At 36.7% G+C, this 21826-nt stretch overlaps 2 protein-coding genes across 2 annotated transcripts; one reads left to right on the top strand and one right to left on the bottom strand.

The window, feature by feature from the left end:
* Nucleotides 1-166: 166 nt before the first annotated feature.
* LOC120339617 (heme A synthase COX15-like) lies at nucleotides 167-5312 on the top strand. Its single transcript, XM_078116223.1, has 8 exons — nucleotides 167-388; nucleotides 1114-1236; nucleotides 1801-1958; nucleotides 2412-2598; nucleotides 3265-3517; nucleotides 3875-4029; nucleotides 4477-4593; nucleotides 5037-5312. Exons 1-8 carry the CDS (start codon nucleotides 287-289, stop codon nucleotides 5166-5168), a joined length of 1227 nt encoding a protein of 408 aa, XP_077972349.1. The 5' UTR covers nucleotides 167-286; the 3' UTR covers nucleotides 5169-5312.
* Nucleotides 5223-7847, bottom strand: LOC120339618 (ADP-ribosylation factor-like protein 3). Its single transcript, XM_039407781.2, has 5 exons — nucleotides 7563-7847; nucleotides 7328-7471; nucleotides 6693-6860; nucleotides 6058-6243; nucleotides 5223-5630 (listed from the first exon to the last, which is right to left on the bottom strand). Exons 1-5 carry the CDS (start codon nucleotides 7563-7565, stop codon nucleotides 5580-5582), a joined length of 552 nt encoding a protein of 183 aa, XP_039263715.1. The 5' UTR covers nucleotides 7566-7847; the 3' UTR covers nucleotides 5223-5579.
* Nucleotides 7848-21826: the final 13979 nt, after the last annotated feature.

Raw genomic sequence — 21826 nt, 5'->3', positions numbered from 1 at the left:
CTATACTAGACCCGCGTATTCTTCTTGGCAAAACCTTCCATCTTTTATACATTCTGTACGTTTTAAACCTATCTAAGGTTTTGTTTGCTCTCCTGATTTCATAATCGGTTTTTATTTATTTTTTTTACAAATCATTTTATTGTTATGCTGATTATGGAGTCAAATAAACTTATACTTATTCTAGTACTGCAGTAAGCTAGGGTACCGTGCCGTACCTAATCCCTGACATTTTTTCGATGATTGTCTGATTCCTGCCTTTCACCTACTGTATCACAATACAGAAAAGATGAGCCTTTGGTTGAAGTGTTCTACCTTATCTAAAGGTTTTCAACAGGCACGTCTATCTTTACTCACAAACAGACAGTATTCAGCTTTTCGAAAAAATCAGGTGGGTTTCGATTTAAAAAATTAATGAAAACAATTGGTTTTGATTCTGTTATAAGTTTTATTCTAGATCTTGCATCTCATTATTTATTGTTTTGATAATATGGTGTTAGAAAATTTAAAAAGCAGTCAGCACTCTATCATAGAACTAAGCTACAATACTATAAATACAAAAATAGCCTATAATGACGCTTTCTTGTAGCGTAATATTCAATCCATAATACGGTAACTTTGGGAGTTCAAACTGTCTTTAAATTTTAATCTAACTATGTTCAACTCGCAATTGAGTCCACCATAAAAAAACAATATCTAATACATAATAAGGCGACACCAAAAAAATCAAAATTACCATACTCGCCTAATAAGACGACCACCCCAAAATCAGGCCAAAAATTTGGGTCTAGAAAAGCGACTTATTCGCCGGGATATACGGTAAATGCTGAAATGAGGAACATTATATATTTTTTATACATTGCTTTTGCTTTGCCCTATACAAGAGAATAAATCACTTGACTTTTTGAATACAGGATCTCTAGTTGGATTACTGATTTGCTGCATTCAAGTCCATGCTTCCAAAAACAAATAACTGGTTAACTAATCCCATACCCGACATAGACTTGTAACCTGACGAGAAGTTGTGGTTCACCATATGATTAAGCCGTCTTATCTCCTTTCCTCTCCCCCAGGATAAATATGTAAATCCTATTCATTCATAAACTTTTTTTTCAGCGATCGGCTGTATTCAAATGGGTTTCACCTTTGCGTAAGTCTGCAGATATTGCAAAACAACTCCCAATTCATCAGCCTGGTCAAAAAATAATCGGATGGTGGCTTGCTGGATGTTGTGGCCTGGTTTGTTTATTTCTTACATTTCTCAGTTAGTAAAGAAAGGCTGACATGACAGTCTTATGATTCAAATCATTTCGTACTCATTTCAGAATGGGTAGATAGTATGCCTTAACTTGAGTTAATTGATGAGTTTATATGTGAATTTGCATAAAAACACTGTCATGAGTCCTCAATTATAAATGGGAAGATTATTGACAGAAGAGTGAGTGAGTCACTCATGATGAGATGGTATTTTTATAACATATCATCATGCAATACAATACTGTTAACCGAAGGGAATTCGACAAATTGGGAGTCTTGAAAAAAAAATGTTGTAGACAAGCAATGTATGAATAGGAAAAATATTAAGTTTAGATTGTTATAAAATGCTGCGCAACTGAATAACTTTTCTGACTATGGAGGACAGTAAAATGGCCCAAGGTGGCCAAAAATTTGTCCTTTGATATATAATTTATGATCTTGAAGGTCTGTATTCTGACTGTATAATATGTCTGTGTTTTTATAGATATCAATTCAAAAATGTTCCTGGTGATTGCCACTGATTTATTTTTCTTTTTGTCAGGGTAGGTGGTTGGTGCTGTCGTTTTGGGTGGTGTGACTCGACTAACAGAATCTGGGTTATCTATGGTTGATTGGCATCTTATCAAAGGTATGAAACCACCAACTTCACAAGAGGATTGGGAGAATGAGTTCAACAAATATAAACAATTTCCTGAGTTCCGAATGTAAGTGTTTGATAAATATTCTGATAAAATATAAATACTGTGAATAAAATGAAAATGCAATGAATTCAAAATAGGAAAAATTTAGGAAAAATACTAAAAATATAAGTCAAGTTATAAAGTTGTGTCTGTTTAAAAATCGAATATTAATAATCAAGATGAAGCGAAGTAACACTAAAATCCTAGATCACTTCATTAATGGTTAACTCTGGTTATCAAATACTTGAAGAGATTCGAGTACTCTAAATAAAATTACTTAACTAACCACGACTGCGATTCGAAAGACCTGTGACTTGACTTGTGACTCGGTTTTAAGGATTTCTACCCAACAATGATTAAGCTGACCTGAGGCTAGAAATGACTTGCTCTCAGCCTGTGAGATACCCAACCAAACATTCCTCACTTGACTAACATTAGGTTAGTTTAATATTAAAAATCAAGTTTTTACATTTTCAGATTGAATCATGATATGACATTGAAAGAATTTAAATTTATCTGGTACATGGAATACAGTCATAGAATGTGGGGAAGATTAATTGGTGTCGTCTATCTTCTACCACTTGCTTACTTCTGGAAGAAAGGTTGGTTAAATCGAGGAATGAAAATCAAGTCAGGATTACTGGGAACTCTTCTTGTTTCACAGGTAGTATTTTTTAGAAGGGAATCTGGAACCAGGTCTCTGAAATTAGGAAAATTTACAATTGAAAAACAATTGATGGGGGGCCAGATGCTTCCAGTCACTTCTTGGCTCCTGCTTTTTTATTGACCTTCGCTGCTGCCTTGGTTTTTTTCACATTCCCGGTCTTTTTGGTAGTTTCCTTGATGACTCCAACAGCAACAGTCTGTCGCATGTCGCGGACGGCGAAACGACCAAGCGGAGCATAATTCTTGAACGCTTCGACACACATTGGTTTGCTTGGAACAAGTCTGACCATAGCTGCGTCACCAGATTTCAAAAATTTTGGTTCAGCTTCCAGTACTTTACCAGATCTTCTGTTCATTTACAATTGGCTTCAAAATATCTCCATATCGTAAAAAATTTCACTCTGACCCTTGCTCAGGGAAAATCAAATATTTATAACAAAACTTTCGCTAACCTTCTTTAATAGACATTTAAGAACACTTTATATCTAAGTAAACTTTATATCTTCTTTAATTTCTGTAGAAAATTTGCGTCCTTTATACCCAATGAAAGCTTGCAGTTCCGACTTCATTTTCGCAAAATTTGAAAATAAGACTCCAGCTCCACTCCACTCTGACTCTAAATTAAGTGTTTGTCGGTCCTTAACTAGATTTTCTCTTTTTCAAGGGACTTATCGGTTGGTTCATGGTTAAGAGTGGACTCGAAGAGAGGTTTGCAGATTCAGATGTACCGAGGGTCAGCCAGTACAGACTCGCTACACACTTGGGTTCAGCATTTCTACTTTATACTGGGATGCTATGGATGTCATTAACGCAATTACTTTCCAAAAAGTCTTTAAATTTATCAACAACGCGAAAATTGGTGCTTCGATATCATGCATATGGCTTAATGAGCCTTGTTTTTGTTACTGCTCTATCAGGTTGGAATTTTTAGTTTTTGAAGTTTTTTTTATTATTGAAGTTGAGGCCAATAGCATCTCCAGAAGTGTGTGTACGAGTATGGAGGTAACTAATTTTATTTGCCTACTTTACATCAAGTTGTGGGACTGAAGCCTATGGGCAAGGGGTATATTCACTTGCCTAACACAGACAGTCCCCAAACTCATAATAGAACTGAAATAAGGAAATTCAGAAAAAAATTATGGCCTGTCTCGGTACACACATGACGGGAGTACCCTTTTGCTTGCATATCGATGTTTGATAGCTGCCTGATTGGGATACACTAGATATCTTCGATTATTGTTTGATTTCTTCTGAACACATGTTTTGTTCTCCAGGTGCATTTGTGGCTGGTCTAGATGCAGGACTTGTATATAATTCATATCCCAAGATGGCAGACAGGTGGATACCAAGTGACCTAACAGCGTTCACCCCGAAATGGCTTAATATATTTGAAAATCCTACCACTGTGCAGTTCGATCATAGAATATTAGTAAGTCCATTTCATTCAAAACTAATTCAGTTATGGATTTTTTGAGAACATGCTTGCCACTGCACCACCGATACCTGTGCAGCTTTGCATCCTATGGGGATAAGGCAGGAGTGGGCATATTACTATCCGTGGAAATGGCCCACTGAGGTGTTTCATCTGGCCCATTTGTGTCTGTTGAATTTCTGTTGAATATGTCGATAAAAATAATGTCATAATGACCCGAATTGTTACTTAGTGCTTCTTATTATTATATAACCATTAGCCCAGCTGTTGTAAATAAACTGTTTTTTATTCATAGTTTTTCATATCGAGTTCTAGCCCTCCGTCGCAGTAACCAAGTCTTTTATATGAATGTAATAGGCCCACTCAAAAAAGTAATTGCCTACCCCTGGGATGGGATTGTTGGACTCCTCGATACAGTTTCACCGGTATTATTTTATCTTGCAGGGTCATCTTAGTTTAGCATCAGTCATGAGTATGTGGTATATGGTACGAAGATCTTCAGGTGTCCATTCACGCGCCATACTTGCATCTAATTTTATGCTGGGAATGGCTTTTATTCAGGTGAGTTGTTGTTAAATTAAATCTTATAAATTGTATAATAATTTTTCATGAGGAAATTTCCCCAAATCAAGGTGAAGTGCCCCCACTCAGTGATTCGTCTCCAAGAGATGTTATGGGTGGCTACTAGAGTGCCAAAGAGCTGCCGAGACTATAAATCATTATAATGTGGAATTGCCTAAAAAAATTTGTTTATCCTTGGAAAGAGCAAAGTGTGTAAAACTGCAAATTATGGCCGCTTATTTGATTTTGGAGAAATTTATGCGGGTAGATGGCCGCTTATTTGATTTTGGAGAAATTTATGCGGGTAGTTATATCACTAAATGGTCCATATCCCCGCACACTTAAGGTAAACAGAGGTGCTTGCCTCTTGCCTTCAGCAATTAGTGCTGGTGCGCCTTGTTCAGTAATGAAGATCTGGTTACAGTTTTCTAACATATCTCTAGGTACTGTTGGGAGTAACAACTTTGCTGACTTATGTTCCAACATCTACAGCGGCCATGCATCAATCAGGGTCTCTTACTCTCCTATCATTCACGACATGGCTGGCTCATGAGCTGAGACGTGTACCTAAGTAAGCAAAACTGACTATTCCACCGCAGAGACTATGCACAGATGAAGAAACAAAAGAATGGCAGAATTCTACAAATAATATTGAATTTAATAAATATCAGCATTTTTTTACAGCTTGCAAATATAAATACAATTATGTCATTTCCTAATGTACCATTGAAAGCACCATATACACTTTTAGGCAGGTTATGTCGATAAATTTAAAAAGCAAGACGTACAGAAAGGAGGTTTGTTGCTATAAACTAGCAAATACTTAGAAATATTCGGTCTGATAAAGAACCAAGATATATATGCACAATGAGCACAAACGATGTACAGATTTTACAAAACGCAGTGATGGTGGAGAACTAGGGATGCCACTGGCTGGATTGAACCTGAAGTCCCATTTTACAATTAAACAAAAAGCACAAGGTTGTTCACTTTTTCTTGTGTTTAGTAACATTCTTCATCACCCATTCCATGCCATCCTATGAGAATAAGTTAAGAAAAAATATATTCACTCGTGCGACGCTAGGGATGAAATCTTACTTTGTATTCTGGTGTAGTATTCATGCACACGTTTGGACGATACAAAAGCCAGAGTGCGAGTTATGCTTAAATTCTCATATTGGAGTTTCAATATAGGCAAAGAGAAACTAGTGGAAGCCACCTACAACCAATCACTTGAATACTAATATGTTGTTAAGTAGAGAATAACTTTCCCAAGGCCCACACACCATCTGGCATGGTTGCAATCAATGGTTACTGTAGTTGTTGAAACTTAATATTTATTGCTCCATCTCAATTTACTTATGCTGTGTCAGTTTGCGTATCAATGAATAAATAATATATAAGGTAACAAATAATTCATAGCACTGTCACAGTTCGGCAAACACAATGTCTATTTTGTCGTACCTGAAGACCTTCTCCGCTTAATGCTGAACATCCTTGTATATTCCAATTTCTATCTCGTAATTTAGCCAGTCCGAGTCCCTCTGCTACTTCTGACGCCTTGGCTGAGTGTAATAAGTCCTGCTTGTTGGCATAGACAAGAACTGGAACTCCCAACAACTTATCTTCATTGAATAACTCCTCCAATTCCTTAGGGTATTGAAAATGTTACAAAATTAATTCCTAAATGTCAAAATCGTTTTTTTGTATTCAGCCGGTTCGCTAATTTTACGAGATCAGCGAACATTTTGTAACAGAACCGGGTGAAAAGAACCGGCTGACAAAAAAATTGAATTGAATTCCACCACTGTATATAGCCATTTGATAACTCATATGCTGGAAAAGCCTAAGCCATTTTTAATCAATTTCCTAAGGGATGTATTAAACAAAGTCTAAAATTTTGTTACAATTTTGGCTATAAAGATGAACACCTCAAACTGATGGTGGAACAACATCTCCATATTTTAATAAATAAAGGGACCCTAAGAAAAATCTTCAAAAATTTGGTTTTGCATCACTAATAGTTGATAAAATGCTACATGTATCCATAGATCAGTTAAGATTGTAGAAGTCCTATTGCTACAAAATATATTACTCACTAAATTTGTTTCCTCTAATCGAGTTCTATCAGCACTATCCACAACATAAATCAGCACATCCGTGTTTTCGAAATAATTTCTCCAATATGGTCTGATTTTCCTTTGACCACCAATATCCCACACATTCAATTTGAATCCTTTTGTTTGAACACTTTTTATGTTGAAACCCTGCAAAAGTTTTTTATAACATAACTCACTTGGTTCATATATTTTAGGCGAGGATATATCTGTATATTATGGTACATTATTAAGTGCATCTAGTACCAACAAATAAATATCTACTGTCTTCATTAAAATGATTATTAAATTCATCACAACTGGTTAACCCATATAATAGTACTCTTTAGACAGATAGGTTTAAAAGCTTTCCTGACAGCTAGGTAAAATTAGACCGGTTGAGTATGTAAATATGTGTGTATTTTTCCATGGATATTTATTCAGCCCATCTATGGCCAAATGTCTTATAGGTCCACATGAATTTGTGAATTATTATTTTCAAACAAGGCTACAGTAAATCAAAACTCAGTCTTGTGTTCGGGAATTTATTAGAATCATTATTACTACGTAGCCTACTATTAGATAAACTAAGAAGAAAGGTGCCTATCCGCTGTGATATTACCAATAAAATTTAATACCTGTGTGGGGGTAATGTGTGTGACATCTTCTGAAGCTAGACTCTTCAAAATTGTTGTTTTACCGGCATTATCAAGACCAAGCAAAAGTATCCGCATCTCTTTGACACTGTCAGATTTAAGTTTCCTCAAATAACTCAATAACCCCTGAAAGTTGTAGCAAAATATGGATACATAGTAAATTAAATAAATAGTAAAATATATAACTTGTAAAAGCGATAACGCTCTAATGTCTCACCATTGTATTCCAAGATCTTCTACAGTATCACAAAAGTTTAGAAATTGTTGTCAAAAATCATGCAGAAAAATTGTAAATTAATCTTCAATTTGCAGTCCAAAATTTCTGTCGAAGATTAAGAAGTAATGAACAAAATTCTCGTCTCAGTCACAATTTATCAATTTCGTTTCCAATCTATTCCAAGAAGAACGTCAGCCACAGCGGTACGGACCCTTTTTCTGTTTCTGTCTTTTCCTTGAATACTGGTTATGTTGAATATTAGTGAATGTAAATATATCAGATCTGCAGAATAAACATGAAATAAAGCTATAGTTGAAGTATATAATCAAAAAAGCTCGATCCCATAAGAAAAACGCCGTTCTAATTCAGTAGAAGTCCTAAACACCTGCTATACTTCAAAAAATGGCGTTGTTAGCGACAGAAAGCTAGAAAACAAATAAACAAACCATCTGATTTGTCACGCACAGCTGACCAATAGCATCACGTGATCGATTATTGTGGTGGTGTGCCGGATTATGCGATAGATTAATTTTAAATTCTATCAATCAAAGATTAAATCTCTCGAGGTGTTGTAAAATACAGTTATTACTGGTTATTATTTCGTTTTAAAATTACATATAAAAACTGAGGTTAAAAAATTAGAAACCTATATATTACATTTACAGTATTGCCATATCATTGTGGGGAGTCGGGAACCTCCAGAAGCGCATGTCAAGATAATTTTTGCAAAAGTATATTATGTATTAATCACATAACTAACAATGCTATAAAATACACAACTTATTAAATTAGTACACGTCGGACACAATACTGTATTTCAATAAATTCTGTTTGCTCGATAGCTTTATGCTAAGATTACTATTCGCCGCCATGTCGCTTATTTCACAGTGCTGAAATGATCGTTCGCCTTAGGCCGCGAGACGAAGCCGTTTATCTTTCAGTTTCGTAGCGCACATAGGAGGACTACTTGGAAATAATATCAAAATGTTCCTTAGAAATTTAGTAACAAATAATATCTTGTTCCCATTTCCAAAAGTTGCACGTTTTACAAAAAAGACGCCTTTACTGAAAGAAATATGTGCTACCCCTTGGGTTATATCATTGAGGTGTATATATACACCTCAATGGGTTATATACACCTCAATGGTGCTACCATCTGTCCTATATTCTCTGGGCAACATTGGCCAATGATCGGTGACTTCTGCATGACGGAACAATTAAAATTTGATCAGCCGATGGCGGCTTTTAGGTATTAGTTAAGTTATGCTAAGACGCTATTAAAAACTATGAGTAAGTTATTAAACACCCTTAGATCCTAATAGCAATTTTAGTTCATCACTAGCTCATATAACGTTTTTAAATAAGTACTGTGCGGCGAAAGGTTATACTATACCTTGAAAGATATGCCACAAACAACGATACGGTATTTTTATGATTGTATGAAAGGTACATGATTAATTTAATGACGATTCTTGAATATTCAGCAGACTTATACTACTATATAGGCTACTACAGCATATTTGCTTCGGAAAATAATGACCGTTTTTGTAATGCACGTTTGCGAGGAAGAAAGAAAATAACCAATTTTACTGATGTTAGGCCGTCTTGAAGATATTAAGCGATTGAGAGGTGAGAAATAATGTATCAAGTTGTAGGCTGACAGTTGATGTTTTAAAAAATACAAGACATTTCAAACTGTGCGATTCATCTAGATCAGTGTAGATATAGTCTAGCATGAAAACACTGCAGGACTGTAGTACATCAGATGAAATTCCATGTGCAGTATAAGAAGTATTTAATGGTATTTTTATGTTGTGTCAAATATGATTTTATTCGTCATTTCAGATACTGCACTACAAAGAAAACGCCACCAATGTTCTACCAATCCAACCTAACGCAGGCTATCGTCGCTGCTGCGATCAGCGCTATACCTGTAAGAATAAAATGGATCGAAAAAGGTATATGAAAATCATAACAGTTGCAAACAGCTTAGATGGCTATTCATATTGAAATTCTTTGGCATTCTTCTAAACTTGAAACTTCCCATCGCACTGATGTTGGAAGACTTGAAACTCATTAAGCTTTTTTCTCAACTATGAAGATCTTTTGAGTTTAACGGGGCATCTATAAATAAAACTGAAGAATTTGTTCTATCACTGTATAAAGAGGATATAAAAAATGTAAATGATACAAGGGCACGCCTTTCCAAAACCGGCAAACATATGGATTATACTCTCACACCCAACAATGATTCACTACAGAAGCATGTTCTGAGGGCAAATTACTGTTGTCTAGAACCGAAGCCAATTATTCCCCCACCTATTGGCCATGAATGGGGTTTTGATGATGGTGTTTTGCGGATTAACTTGATGGATCCAAATCAGTTATGGAGTTGGCAAACTGCAAGTGTAAGAAATATAGGTGTCAAAATAATTTATGCATATGTGTCAAAAATAACCAAAATTGCACAGAATTTTTGTTTTGTGTCGACTGCAAAAACCACAGTATACGTATAGACATAAGGGAAAAGTTGATTTTCGAGAATGAGGATGTCGAAAGCAATTCATAGGAAAGTGAATTATATATAGATATGCGTTCGTGGCACCGCCACAATATGCGCAAATTTTGATGACGTCATACAAAAAACTAATCCCATGTAGCTCACAGAAATATTTAAAATAGATAAAAGTAATAGCCTTCTAGCAAAAAATACAATCTTTACCACTGAAAATTTCAAAGCAATCGGTCCAGGGTCCTGTAGCCTAATTAAAGGGAAATGCGATTTTTTCACAACTATAAGAAGGAAAATTCTAACATAAAAAACGAGAACAACAAAATAATAAAACGACTTTGTCCAACAACATATTAACAAAACGATTTATGGGTGCACTTCTTCTCCAATTATCAGGTCTTATCACCGTCATTCTTGGCAATCCCGGACGAAATTAATTACGCGATATCGCGTTGATTCGAGGCACGGCATGCACGAATGAATGAAGGTGGTTCAACAGGGACCGCCGAAATTAATCATTAATCTAATTACACCTAGGAGTTTACATTTAAAAATAGCCTTTAAGTTACATTGCATTTGGAATACATCATCATATTTGACACTATTCCTCAATTCCCATATGGCCGATTTTCCACATTGAATGATTGATTCCTCTTCACTATGAATATTATTAGAAATAATTACCTCACAATTGATTTCCCTTATATTGCACCACTGCCAAAAGTCTAATATCCAATCAAAATACCAAAAGAAATGCATGCAGGTTTCTTCATTTTCATTACAAAATATATATATACACATTTTCCATTTTCATCATCGAACCAATATTTTAATTTGTCTCCTGTGGGTAGAATAGGCAAAATTTTCCAACTTAGAATTTTGTACTTATTTGGGAGTTCATATTTGATTTTTGAATGAAGTTTTCTGGCATAATTTCCTAATTGGCAATGTGCCACACCTAAGACAACATTGATGATTCGACAATAATAATTTTTACTATCATCAATGAATTTCGCCCCTGCCACAAATTTACTACAATTTGAATAGAGTTAATGATTTTCAACCAGTTTTTATCCCGCGATACAATACTGTTTCCTACAAAGTCTCCTAAAATATTCAGCTCATTCTCAATTTGAATACCCCTGTATGATGGCCCTATGTTTAGCCGTTTTGCTGATCCGCACAACGTTATGTTGCATTTTGGAATATTTATTCTTGAGCCTGTAGCTTTCTATTTTAATATCTCGTCTATAGAGGATAAACTTTTTAATGTGACAATAGTGTCATCCGCAAAACCTTTATATTTTACCCTAGTACCTGTACGATTTCGAAAACCTATAATTGCATCGAATGTTGGATGCTAACAATTCGGACGTTATTTATATATAAAGGTGGGGCAAGGGGACAACCTTGTCTAACTCGTGGTATACTGAATTATTTCGATAAATATCCATTTGTTATTATTTTTGCATTGGCGTTACCCATCTAATCAAATAATTGCCAAATTTCAAGTTTTTTTTTAATATTTTGAGATTTATTATTATTATATTATTTTAATTTATTTAATTTATATTCGAAATTAAGTAGCGTAATAAGTGTCCATTTTTCATTTTATTTTTATATCCTTTTTTATATATTAAAGTTATTAAACCAAGACTTGTGTTCTGAGACAGCCACGATTGTTTAAGATAACTATTATAAATTAGCACAAGTATTGGGCGAAATTGTTTCCAAACTTTTGTTAGACCATCCAGACCAAGGGATTTATTTGACTTCATTTGTTTGAAAGCTTATTCTAATTCTTCTTCTGTTAATTCGCTTAGCAGTTCTTGTTTTTGCTCGTTTGACACTTTTTGCTGATTTGAATTATTTAACAAAAGATTTTGACAATAAATGTTCGAATTTTCATCACTCTGATAAAGCTTTTTATAAAATTTTACTTGCTTTTCCTGAAATCCATCACATGTGTAAACTAAAGTATTGTCAGGCTTTCTTGAAAATTTTTGCTTTATACCTTTGGACTTCTCTAAATTTAACAAATATTCAACATTTAACTCTTGCCCTAATTATTGCCCCTTCGATTTATGTTTATAATACTCAGTATGTTCCCCAGCTTTTCTTTTTAGGGGGGGTGTTTAAAAATTTAGGGGGTGGTAAATAATTTGCTGTTAGATATAAAACTAGGCTATTTGTATTCTTAAAAAAATGGTATGTATTTAAGAAACGATGTAGGCTACATGGGGGCCCCCCAAGTTGATTGACGCGAGCAAAAATCCACAGCAGAATGTAATTGTAGGGCCAGAAAAAGGGAGCGAGGAAAAGTGCGGGACGACACGCTCAAGCGCCCTGAGAAAATTTTGAGAAATAGGCACCAAAATAGGCTCTAAGCTTGATTTTAGATACACCTAACATCGCAGTTTGTTATGTAATGAAATCAATAAATATAATATTTAGCTGATAGAATTCCCGGGGAATAGATAACAAGCACGGCTTTCAACCGTAAATATATATTACTACGTTTCAACAAGTAATTTGCAAGTTGCAACTGATAGTGACTAATGAAGTTACTTGCTCATCTGGCATTGTATGAATGGCTAGTTATGGCTTGTTTTGTTACACATTTCTAATTTTTTTGAACATGTTTGTTTGACTTTTGTATGAATTAAATTTTGGAATAAGCTCGTCAACTGATCATAATGTTGTATTCCTTCAGAACCGAAATATTTTGTTGGTAAGAAGACAAATCGCTGAAGTTTGATTCTTTTCAATAAAGAAATAAACAACGCTGTCATTCATCTAAAAAAAGTCTGTTTTCAGTGCCTAGTTTTCGTTTTGTGACATCTTTAAGCTTTCTTAAAATACGGCTGATATCTAAAATACTGCAGTGTGTAATCCTAATACCCATACGTATACATAAGATACCGGAATAATTCAATTGTTACGAAATAAACGTGCTTAAACTGTGATAATGATGTAACAATAGACGGTATCTAAAACTCAAAAGGTACCACATGAAGGGTTAAACTATTTCACTCAAGTTCGGCGGGCCATTTTAAATCGTCACGCGGGCCGTAATTGGCCCGCAGACTGCGGTTTAGAACCCCTCAGTGTGGAATCGCACCTCAAAATTAGGGGGGGTGTTTGAAATTTTAGGGGGGGTGTTCACCCCCTATAGGGGGGGGGGGGGGGGGGGTGTAGGGAAATCACTGAATTAATACTTCATAATTTCTAATTCTGTGTCACGTATTGTTTGAAGAGTCTCTTCGTTTTCTATCTTGCATTTCCCTGTATTTTCTCTGTATTTTACTAGTAATTAATCTTCCCATTGATAACTGTTTCTTTTTTTATTTTACTACAATGAGTTGCCCATATTCTTATTTTGGATATACATGTGTTCCAAAAAGCTCCTTCTTCAGCATTATCAAAGTTACTTAGTTTAATTGCCATGCCTTAAATATTGATTCAATTCTCTGGATAAAATCCAATCAGTCGTTTATTAAATTTCCAATAACCCGGTCCTCATTTTATGAGGACTTCGTTTTGATTCCGACATCTTTGTCCGTAAGATGTTCATCTTTTCTTGATGAGTTTTCATTACTAAAACAGTATTGCAGTATTGATACAATACAAAAAATGTGGATCGTCGTCTTAAACCGGGATGGGGAAAACTACAGCAAAGCTTCGCGTCGCCCACTGGCGACGTAAAAGGATTTCGCAGCTGAGAGCATTAATGAAGTCACGTGACCTGTCGAAAAACAAGTTCGCAGTGGAAACCAAAGTTCCTCCGCTCCATTCTGCATTTAAGAATCACGTATTATAACTGACACTGTCAGAACTAACCGCATTTTGTGTGCTTGTCATACATTTCTAAAGCCGTGAGTACGTCTTTATTCCTGAGCATCCGTACCGGTATACTATATCCGCAGGTCGCGGATAATAATTAATAAATAAACAGCTAAGTCGCCGAGAATAGAAAAAGGCGATCTTCGCCGAGTTCGTTGCTTTTGTTATGTGCGTTCGGGAAATGGCCATCGGGCAGCGTGGTGTGTTCACTTGTGACGTAAGCAAGTGGAGGACTTATCTATTATTTCTTTATTACTGTAGCACAAAAACAAAAGGAATTTTTAGTCTAAAATTTCGAACGATTATATCTAAAGTTGAGCTGTTTTGTTGAAACTTTGTAACGGTACGCCAGTATGCCGAATACTTAAATAGCCTCGCGGTATGTCAGTATGTCGACTTTGTACAAATAAGATAGAATAAATTATTAGACTGTTATCAGGTTTTGAATGGGACGAGGCATGTTAAAGCCCTCACAAACCACAAACTGGGAGAACGCCTCCTAGTACTGCATTAACCCAGCTAGGATATTTTGTGTTTAGACTACCGGTACCTGACTCTGTTCAGCTCTGTCAGTCTGTTTCATTAAAATACTATCGGTATCTTTTAACGATATGGTAGGCTATGTTTGATAGATACGGTAGAAAGATGTGGCGTACATTGTGAAGAATAAGCATCATTCTGCAGTTATTTGTGTATTTTTCTACATATCTGGGGGTTGCTAATTCAGTAATTCAGTAATTACTGGAATATGAAAAACACAAACTGACATAAGCAGTTAGTGCTTTAGTGAAACATAAAAACTGTTAAAGGGCAAAACAGGTTATTTTTTATCATAAAGTCCTGAAGTCTGTGTCTTACTTTAGCAGTTTTTGAGCTATTTTTATATTATGTAAACCAACATCAAGCAGACATACATGAGGTTAAAATTTGTGAGTTTTCTTTTTTGAAATTGTGGGAGTTTGGAAATCTCTGGATTAAATGATTTTCGATTTTCTTCTCCCCTAGCAATGTGACACATTTCTCTGATTCTGCGATTATCTCGATATATGTAAAATACAAGTTAAATAAGGTGCATCGTCTGGGCGTGGTGTCATAATGCTGTAATGTCCTCTGTTTATTAAAAGTTCACGTTCTGCTAATTGTTTTTTGCTCATTACTCCCTAATGCTGTAGTGAAATATTTTCCTTTGGTATATCGGATTACTTTTTATGATTATTCCAATAGAGACATTTTTAGATTGTGCTTTTTTTCAGTTTAATAATGTGCAGCTCTGTATAGACACGAGAAAGCGAACCATGTCATGAATAAGTCATATGATTTCTGTTATATGATCAGATTGTGTCCGTACTACTTGTTTTTGAAAAACTAGTCATTTGACGACCATAATATGCCCTTTGTTAAAAATAAAAAATAAAAACTTATGCCGAGATACAGCTTTCCCACAATCTGACAATGTGTCAAATTTCATATAGTAGAATGATATTTACATTGGAATTACCGGTACATACATTAGCCTCATTTATAATCTTCCATATATCAGAAACAATCCATTGTAAACAACGATTATTGTTTTTAAAAATATCAGAACACACGCAATAAACGGTTTAATGAGTTTTTTGTGTTATGATTATTATTTAAATCAATTCACATGAAGTATTAACTATAGTACAAGGCCAACCAAGTTAAGCAATCTAAGTAAAATACAATCTAAAGAACAAGAACGAAACAGTTAAAACATGCAATGAAATATAATGTAATGTTCATCTCCACCCTCCGGCAGAGGCGCAGAGTCTTTTAAATTAAGAAATGTTTTGTCCAGTTCAGTTAACATTATAGTTCTCCTCAAGTCGTCCTGGCTTGTTGTAGGGCTGTAACCTCTGAAGCGCCCTAGGCAATCTTGGAGCTCTGCTGGTTAGCGATGGGCTCACATGATGACTTGGTTGTATTTCCACCGGAGTGTCTTGAGTAGTTCCTGCATTATGACTCCCAGAGTTTCCAATGTCTTCATCTCTCTCTCCGCTGGGGGGAATTGTTGGTGAGAATGGCATGATCGGCGGAGGTTGAATGATGATGCAAGGTCGTATAAATCGTCTGTTTTGTATAGTCACTCTTCCCGAGCCATCTACTCTGATTTTGTATTGTCTGTAAGGTAGGATTTCTACAATTCGACCAGTCCTGTTCCAGTGTCGTGGCTTGTTTGGGACTTGTGATTGTATAACGACTGTTGTCCCAACTGACAGTGGAGGGAGTTGTCTCGATGTGTTGTTATATTTGTCGATAATGATGTGATGGCGGTTAGCTAGTTTCTGCTCACGTTCCCCTGCAGATATAATCCATTGTGGATGGGGACGGTAATGCTGTGGATTTGTAGGAACGTGATCCCGCAGTTGTCTATGCAGAAGTATCTGAGCTGGGCTGAGATCAATGTCTTGCAGAGGAGTGTTCCTGTATTGTAGGATTGCCTGTGCTGCCTTATTATTATTCAGAGAACCGTCAGGTGATGTGCTATCACGAATGATCCTCTTGGCAGTTTTAACTCCGAGCTCTGCCCGTCCATTAGATTGTGGGTAAGATGCTGAGGACTTTCGATGCTTTATTCCCCAATCAGTTAAAAAGTTCTGGAATTCGGATGAGGTGAATTGAGGTCCACCGTCTGAGTCAAATTCTTCTGGTGCTCCATAGGATGTGAATAACCCACGACATGAGTTGATGAGCTCTTTAGTGATTGATCGATGTGGTGGGTAATGAAAAATACTGATCCAACCACTGAATCTGTCTACAACAGATAGGTAGCAGTGGTTCCCTAGTACAAAGTAGTCGGCGCATATGTGTTGAAAGGGATACTGTGGCGCCGGGCTCGATATCATTGGCTCTTTAGTTTGAGATGGAGCGTATTTCGTGCATGTGAGGCATCCAAATCGAAAGTTTCGGATCATGGCGTTCATGCCCGGCCAATAGACTGATTGGTTTGCTCTTGCTTTCATGCCTGTGATCCCTTGATGCGCAGAGTGTAGTGACCTCAGTATGGTCTTGCGAAGGGGAGTGGGAATAACTATGCGAGAGTCCATTAGTATTACATTGTCTTTAGTTGATAGGCGATCTCTCACACCCCAATAATCCCGGATTTCAGGCGGTGTCCCATGTCTTGTGTTAGGGAATCCATTCTCAATTGTTTTGATGAGTATGTTGTAGCTTTTGTCAGACTTTCCATGGCTTCTAATGTGATCCAGGGTCACAAGCGCATCGTCATCATTTATTGAGTTGATGACAGATTGTTGAATTGCGTGAACACGAGCTTCGCACTGCTCTGTTGTTGTTACTTCATCAGATGATGGGTCATTTCGTGCTATGTCCATCACTGCATTTTTCGTATCTGTTATTTCCAAGGCTGTGGGATTGCGTGATAAAGCATCGGGTGCTTTGTGCCATTTCCCTGGGCAATGCTGCATTGTGAATCTATATCGCAGGGTGTGTTCTTTCAAGTTTTGTATTCGAGGATTTTTAATACTATCCAGGTCTCGATCTTTAAAGATTCCCAATAAGGGTTTGTGGTCAGTGGACACAATGAGGTTTTGGCAACCTAAGGTAAACATTCGTGCGTGTTGTAAGGCCCAGGATACTGCTAATGCTTCTCCTTCAGTGGGTGAGTATCGACTTTCTGTTGGCGTGGTGAACCTGGAGTTGGCATAAACCAAATGCCAACCATCTTTGCAGCAAATAGGAACTTTATCGATCGAGCAATCACAGTATTTTTGAAGAAGAACGTATCCGATCCCATCTTTGCTCCAGTCACATTGGAGGCAAGTTGCACGTTTTGTGTCAAAGGAACGTATGCCCTGTTTAACTGTCTCACACAGTAATTGTTTTGATGTTTCAAATATTTTTCCCAAAGCTTCATCCCAGTAAAATTTTGAGTTTGGCTTTATGAGTTCACGAAAAGGTAACATTATTTCACTTATTGAATAAGCCCATGAAACTTGATTAACTAAACCAAACCAAGATCTGGCTCCAGTGATGTCTTTAGGGACTGGGAAATCTCTAATTGCTTTGAGAAGTTCTGCTGATGGTGTTATGCCATCTGGTGTTATGTTGTATCCTGCGAATGAGATTGTGTCTCTGCAAAATTTAAATTTCTTTGAATTCAGTACAATGCCATTTGTTGCGCATGTTGCTAGGTAATCCCAAGTGTGGAAGAAGGCTTCTTCTATATTTGTATCATATAGTAGCGTGTCGTCAACGCATTTTACTTTGCGAGGTGTATTGTTTATAATATCATCATAACGTCTTGTGTATGCATCTCCAGCTGCAATGAATCCTTGAGGCATTCGTTTGTACATGTATCTTCCCCATTCAGTTATGAAAGTCGTTAAATGCTGACTTTCCTCATCCAGTTCTATGGCGTGATATCCATCTACAGCATCCAGTACGGTCTTTTTAGTTTTAGGAGGTATCTGACATGCCAGTTGAAATGGTGTCTGACAATGATGAGTTTCTCTCAATGACTGGGAGTTTAGGTGCTGGAGGTCTATAGTACGTCTGGGTGTGCCATCCTTCTTTGCAATTGTTACCATTCTGCTGCACCATTCAACTGGTTGCCCTACAGGGACAGGTTCTATAATACCCCTTTCTACATCTCTGTCTAGACTGGATTTCACTGCTTCTTTCCAGTGGTATGGTACTGGAATAGGAGTATGATGTGCAAATGGTTGAGCATCAGACTTTAGGTCAATGTGGGCTGGGGGTGCATTCATTTTTGGAAATGGTGTGACATTGTTAAATGCAGTGTTTGCAAATTCCGCCAATAAGTACTTTTCCAGTCGGGGGACGTTCGTGTCCATTGGTGGGAATGGCAAATTTCTTGGTCGTTTTGGTAATTGGCCCAATGAATTCTCACTAGTGGGGATGTCTGCTGTGCTAATTTTTGCCACGTTTGCTTCCATTTCCATAGGGTAAGGAAATGCTTTAGAAAGGATCCTGGTATCAATGCAGCCTTGGCGACTGAAGTACATACGATCCACTTTGTTACAAATGTAAACTTGTTGTGTGGTAGAGTGTCCACCAATTACAAATTTGACCGGCAGCCAGCCGAAGCAAGTCAGTGTTGATCCTCCAACTGCCGTCACTATCTTATGACATTTAAGCAACTGATTTTGTTTGATTTGCATGCTCTGCAAATGCTTTGGGCCAGCTAAGCAAATGTTTGCTCCACTATCTGGGAATATTAGTTCCGTGCATGGTTTCGAGTTGCGATTCTGAGGAAATGGATGTACTGTTGCTTGAATTTCATCCATTCCATGTTGTCCTGTAGTAAAGCAGTGACGTTTTTTGTTATAACGTACATGAGCTAGTAGGGCATTAGCTTCTGCTTGTGGTTGGTTTTTCTGGGGCTGATTCACCTGTCGGCAAACTCGAGCAAAGTGATTGAGCTGTTTACAGTTGGTGCAAGTTTTCCCCCAGGCAGGACATTTTGTTGAACGGTTCCTTGAACCTGGAAATCCGTGAGATAGACTTCCACAACCTGCGCATGGCCTTTGCGATTCGCGGGTGTTTGGTGTTTGTTTGTTGTAAGTTTGTGCCGCATATACTTCTGCGGTTTTCTGAAGTTTTGATTGGTCTCTTACAGCGGTTTCAAAGGCTTCTGAATGTTTGATAACATCTTCTAAAGTCTTAAATTGGTTGGCCTTGGCGAGCAATTCAGTCTGGAGGCTTGTGCTATGGACACCTCTGATGAATTGATCTCGAACGTGGTGTGACGATAGGTTGTGTTTGCATTGAGGACAAGAAAATTCACAGTCCACTGCTACTGACTTCAGTCTGGTGATGAATTCCTGAATAGATTCTGTTTCTGTTTGAATTATTGCACCAAAGTTCATGCGATGAACTGTGGGGTTTGAACGTTGTGTAACAATTGTTTCAATTGCTTTAAGAATATCCTCTTCATCGAGACTGAAAAAGTCCGTTACTGTGTTGATTATGCTTGTTTGAACTGCTTCATCGCACATGTTGTATAACTGGGAACTGTATTGTTCATCAGAAAGTCTTGTCATTTTCTTAAACACTTCCCAATCTGTTTTGAATTTTCGAAATTGAGGTCGTGTCATGTTTATTTCTATCCGCGGCATTCTGGGTGGAGGAGGCTTTATGATATTAGAGTCATTTCTTGGCGCATCTATTGTTTGTTGTGTGTGGGCTTCGAGTGTCATTTTTGCTTTGCTGTGGCTGAGGATGGCTAAAATATCCCCAACAGCTTGGATACCCAAATCAGACAAATCTGTTTTAGATAGATTAGGAAGTGTGACTTCAGTTATGCGGTTTTCCATGAATTTTCTAGAATATATTGATGCTTCCTCCGCAGGTATTTCAGCTGATATGAAAAAATCTCTCCAACTGTCTTCTGTTCGCAGCGCCATATTTAAATCAATTCACATGAAGTATTAACTATAGTACAAGGCCAACCAAGTTAAGCAATCTAAGTAAAATACAATCTAAAGAACAAGAACGAAACAGTTAAAACATGCAATGAAATATAATGTAATGTTCAATTATAGTAATATTCTGTTTAATGGTACATATCTGACCTTCTAGACCAGTGGTTCACAAACCATCGTCCCCCTACAGTAATATATACAACTTCATCGTCCCCCAGTTTAACATAAAAAATGAAGTCAGAAACGAATATAATACAGACCAAATAAACAAGACAAATTATAGTTCATAGTGTTTGTAATGAGATAGATTGGCTTGGTAGTCTTCCAGAGAGTTTTTTTTTAATTTTTGGTAACATTTTCATCAGGCACAATCTCAAATCACCTCCTTTACTAAACAAATGGCGATTTCGTTGTTTTGATAGCAATAGTTTCATTATTAAAAACCCCTTTTCCACCATATAAGAAGTCGGAAATGAAAGAATCCAGAGTTATGCCTTCCCCAAAATCGCCGGGTATACTTGCCCGATGGTAGAATTTGTCCTCGATTCCTCATTATGTGTGTTTCCATTTGTCTAAATATATTCAAATTGAAGGCTCGTTAAACGAGTTCACTAAATTATTAGGTTATAATATAATAATTTAGTCTAAACATGTTTCACAATAAATCCTGTTACGTAAAAAATATCTACTCCTCGAGCATAGATTAAAAAAATAATTCATTGTCTAACCCGCCATTTGTCCCTATAATTCAGTGCAGCGTCGCGAGCCGGATTATTTTACCCCGCGGGTCGGGTCTGGCCCGCGGGCCGTTGCTTGCCGACCCTTGGACTATGCAATATACGTGGAAGGAGTCAAGAAATCCTCTTGCATGTGATTATCGACCACAAAATTCAAACCTGCAAACACACGCAGAGTACAGTAATCAAATGCACAGTGCGGCGAACAAAAACAGGTCCCACGAAATCGCCCCCTTCTGTGTCGATTTCACCCACCGGGGGGCGATATTGCCCACTTTGGGAATCGCTGTTCTAGACTACAGAATTTATTTTGCTTCGAGTGTTAGGTTATGTTTTCATTCAAAATCACAGTTTTTTAATTGACCACAAAGCATACAATTATGACTAACTTAGTGGCACCTAAAATGTTTTGGGGGTATTTTTGCTACAAACAGTTGGAAATTGTATATTCAAATGGGAAGAATTACGGTAAAACTGTTACTTCATATTTTTGTGTGTAGTTTCAAAAAATAAGTTTTGCATTCATCGACATTGGTTCAAGTTTAATTTCATCATGCACTCTTTAATTTTTTTAAATTACAAAGACTGATCTAATGTTATGTTTTGAGTTATGAATTGCAAAATTGTAAATGCAAAATCACGATAGGTCATATTTTTGCATCAACTATTTAAAAAAAATTGTTTCCGGATGAATTCAGCAGATTCAGGAGGCGGAATTTATTACTGTAATTTTAATTGTAAGCA

Source organism: Styela clava, chromosome 9 (assembly GCF_964204865.1).
Source record: "Styela clava chromosome 9, kaStyClav1.hap1.2, whole genome shotgun sequence".
Lineage (NCBI taxonomy): Eukaryota > Metazoa > Chordata > Ascidiacea > Stolidobranchia > Styelidae > Styela > Styela clava.
Note: the sequence above shows the minus strand (reverse complement) of the source record. Positions and strands in the feature narration are given on the sequence as shown.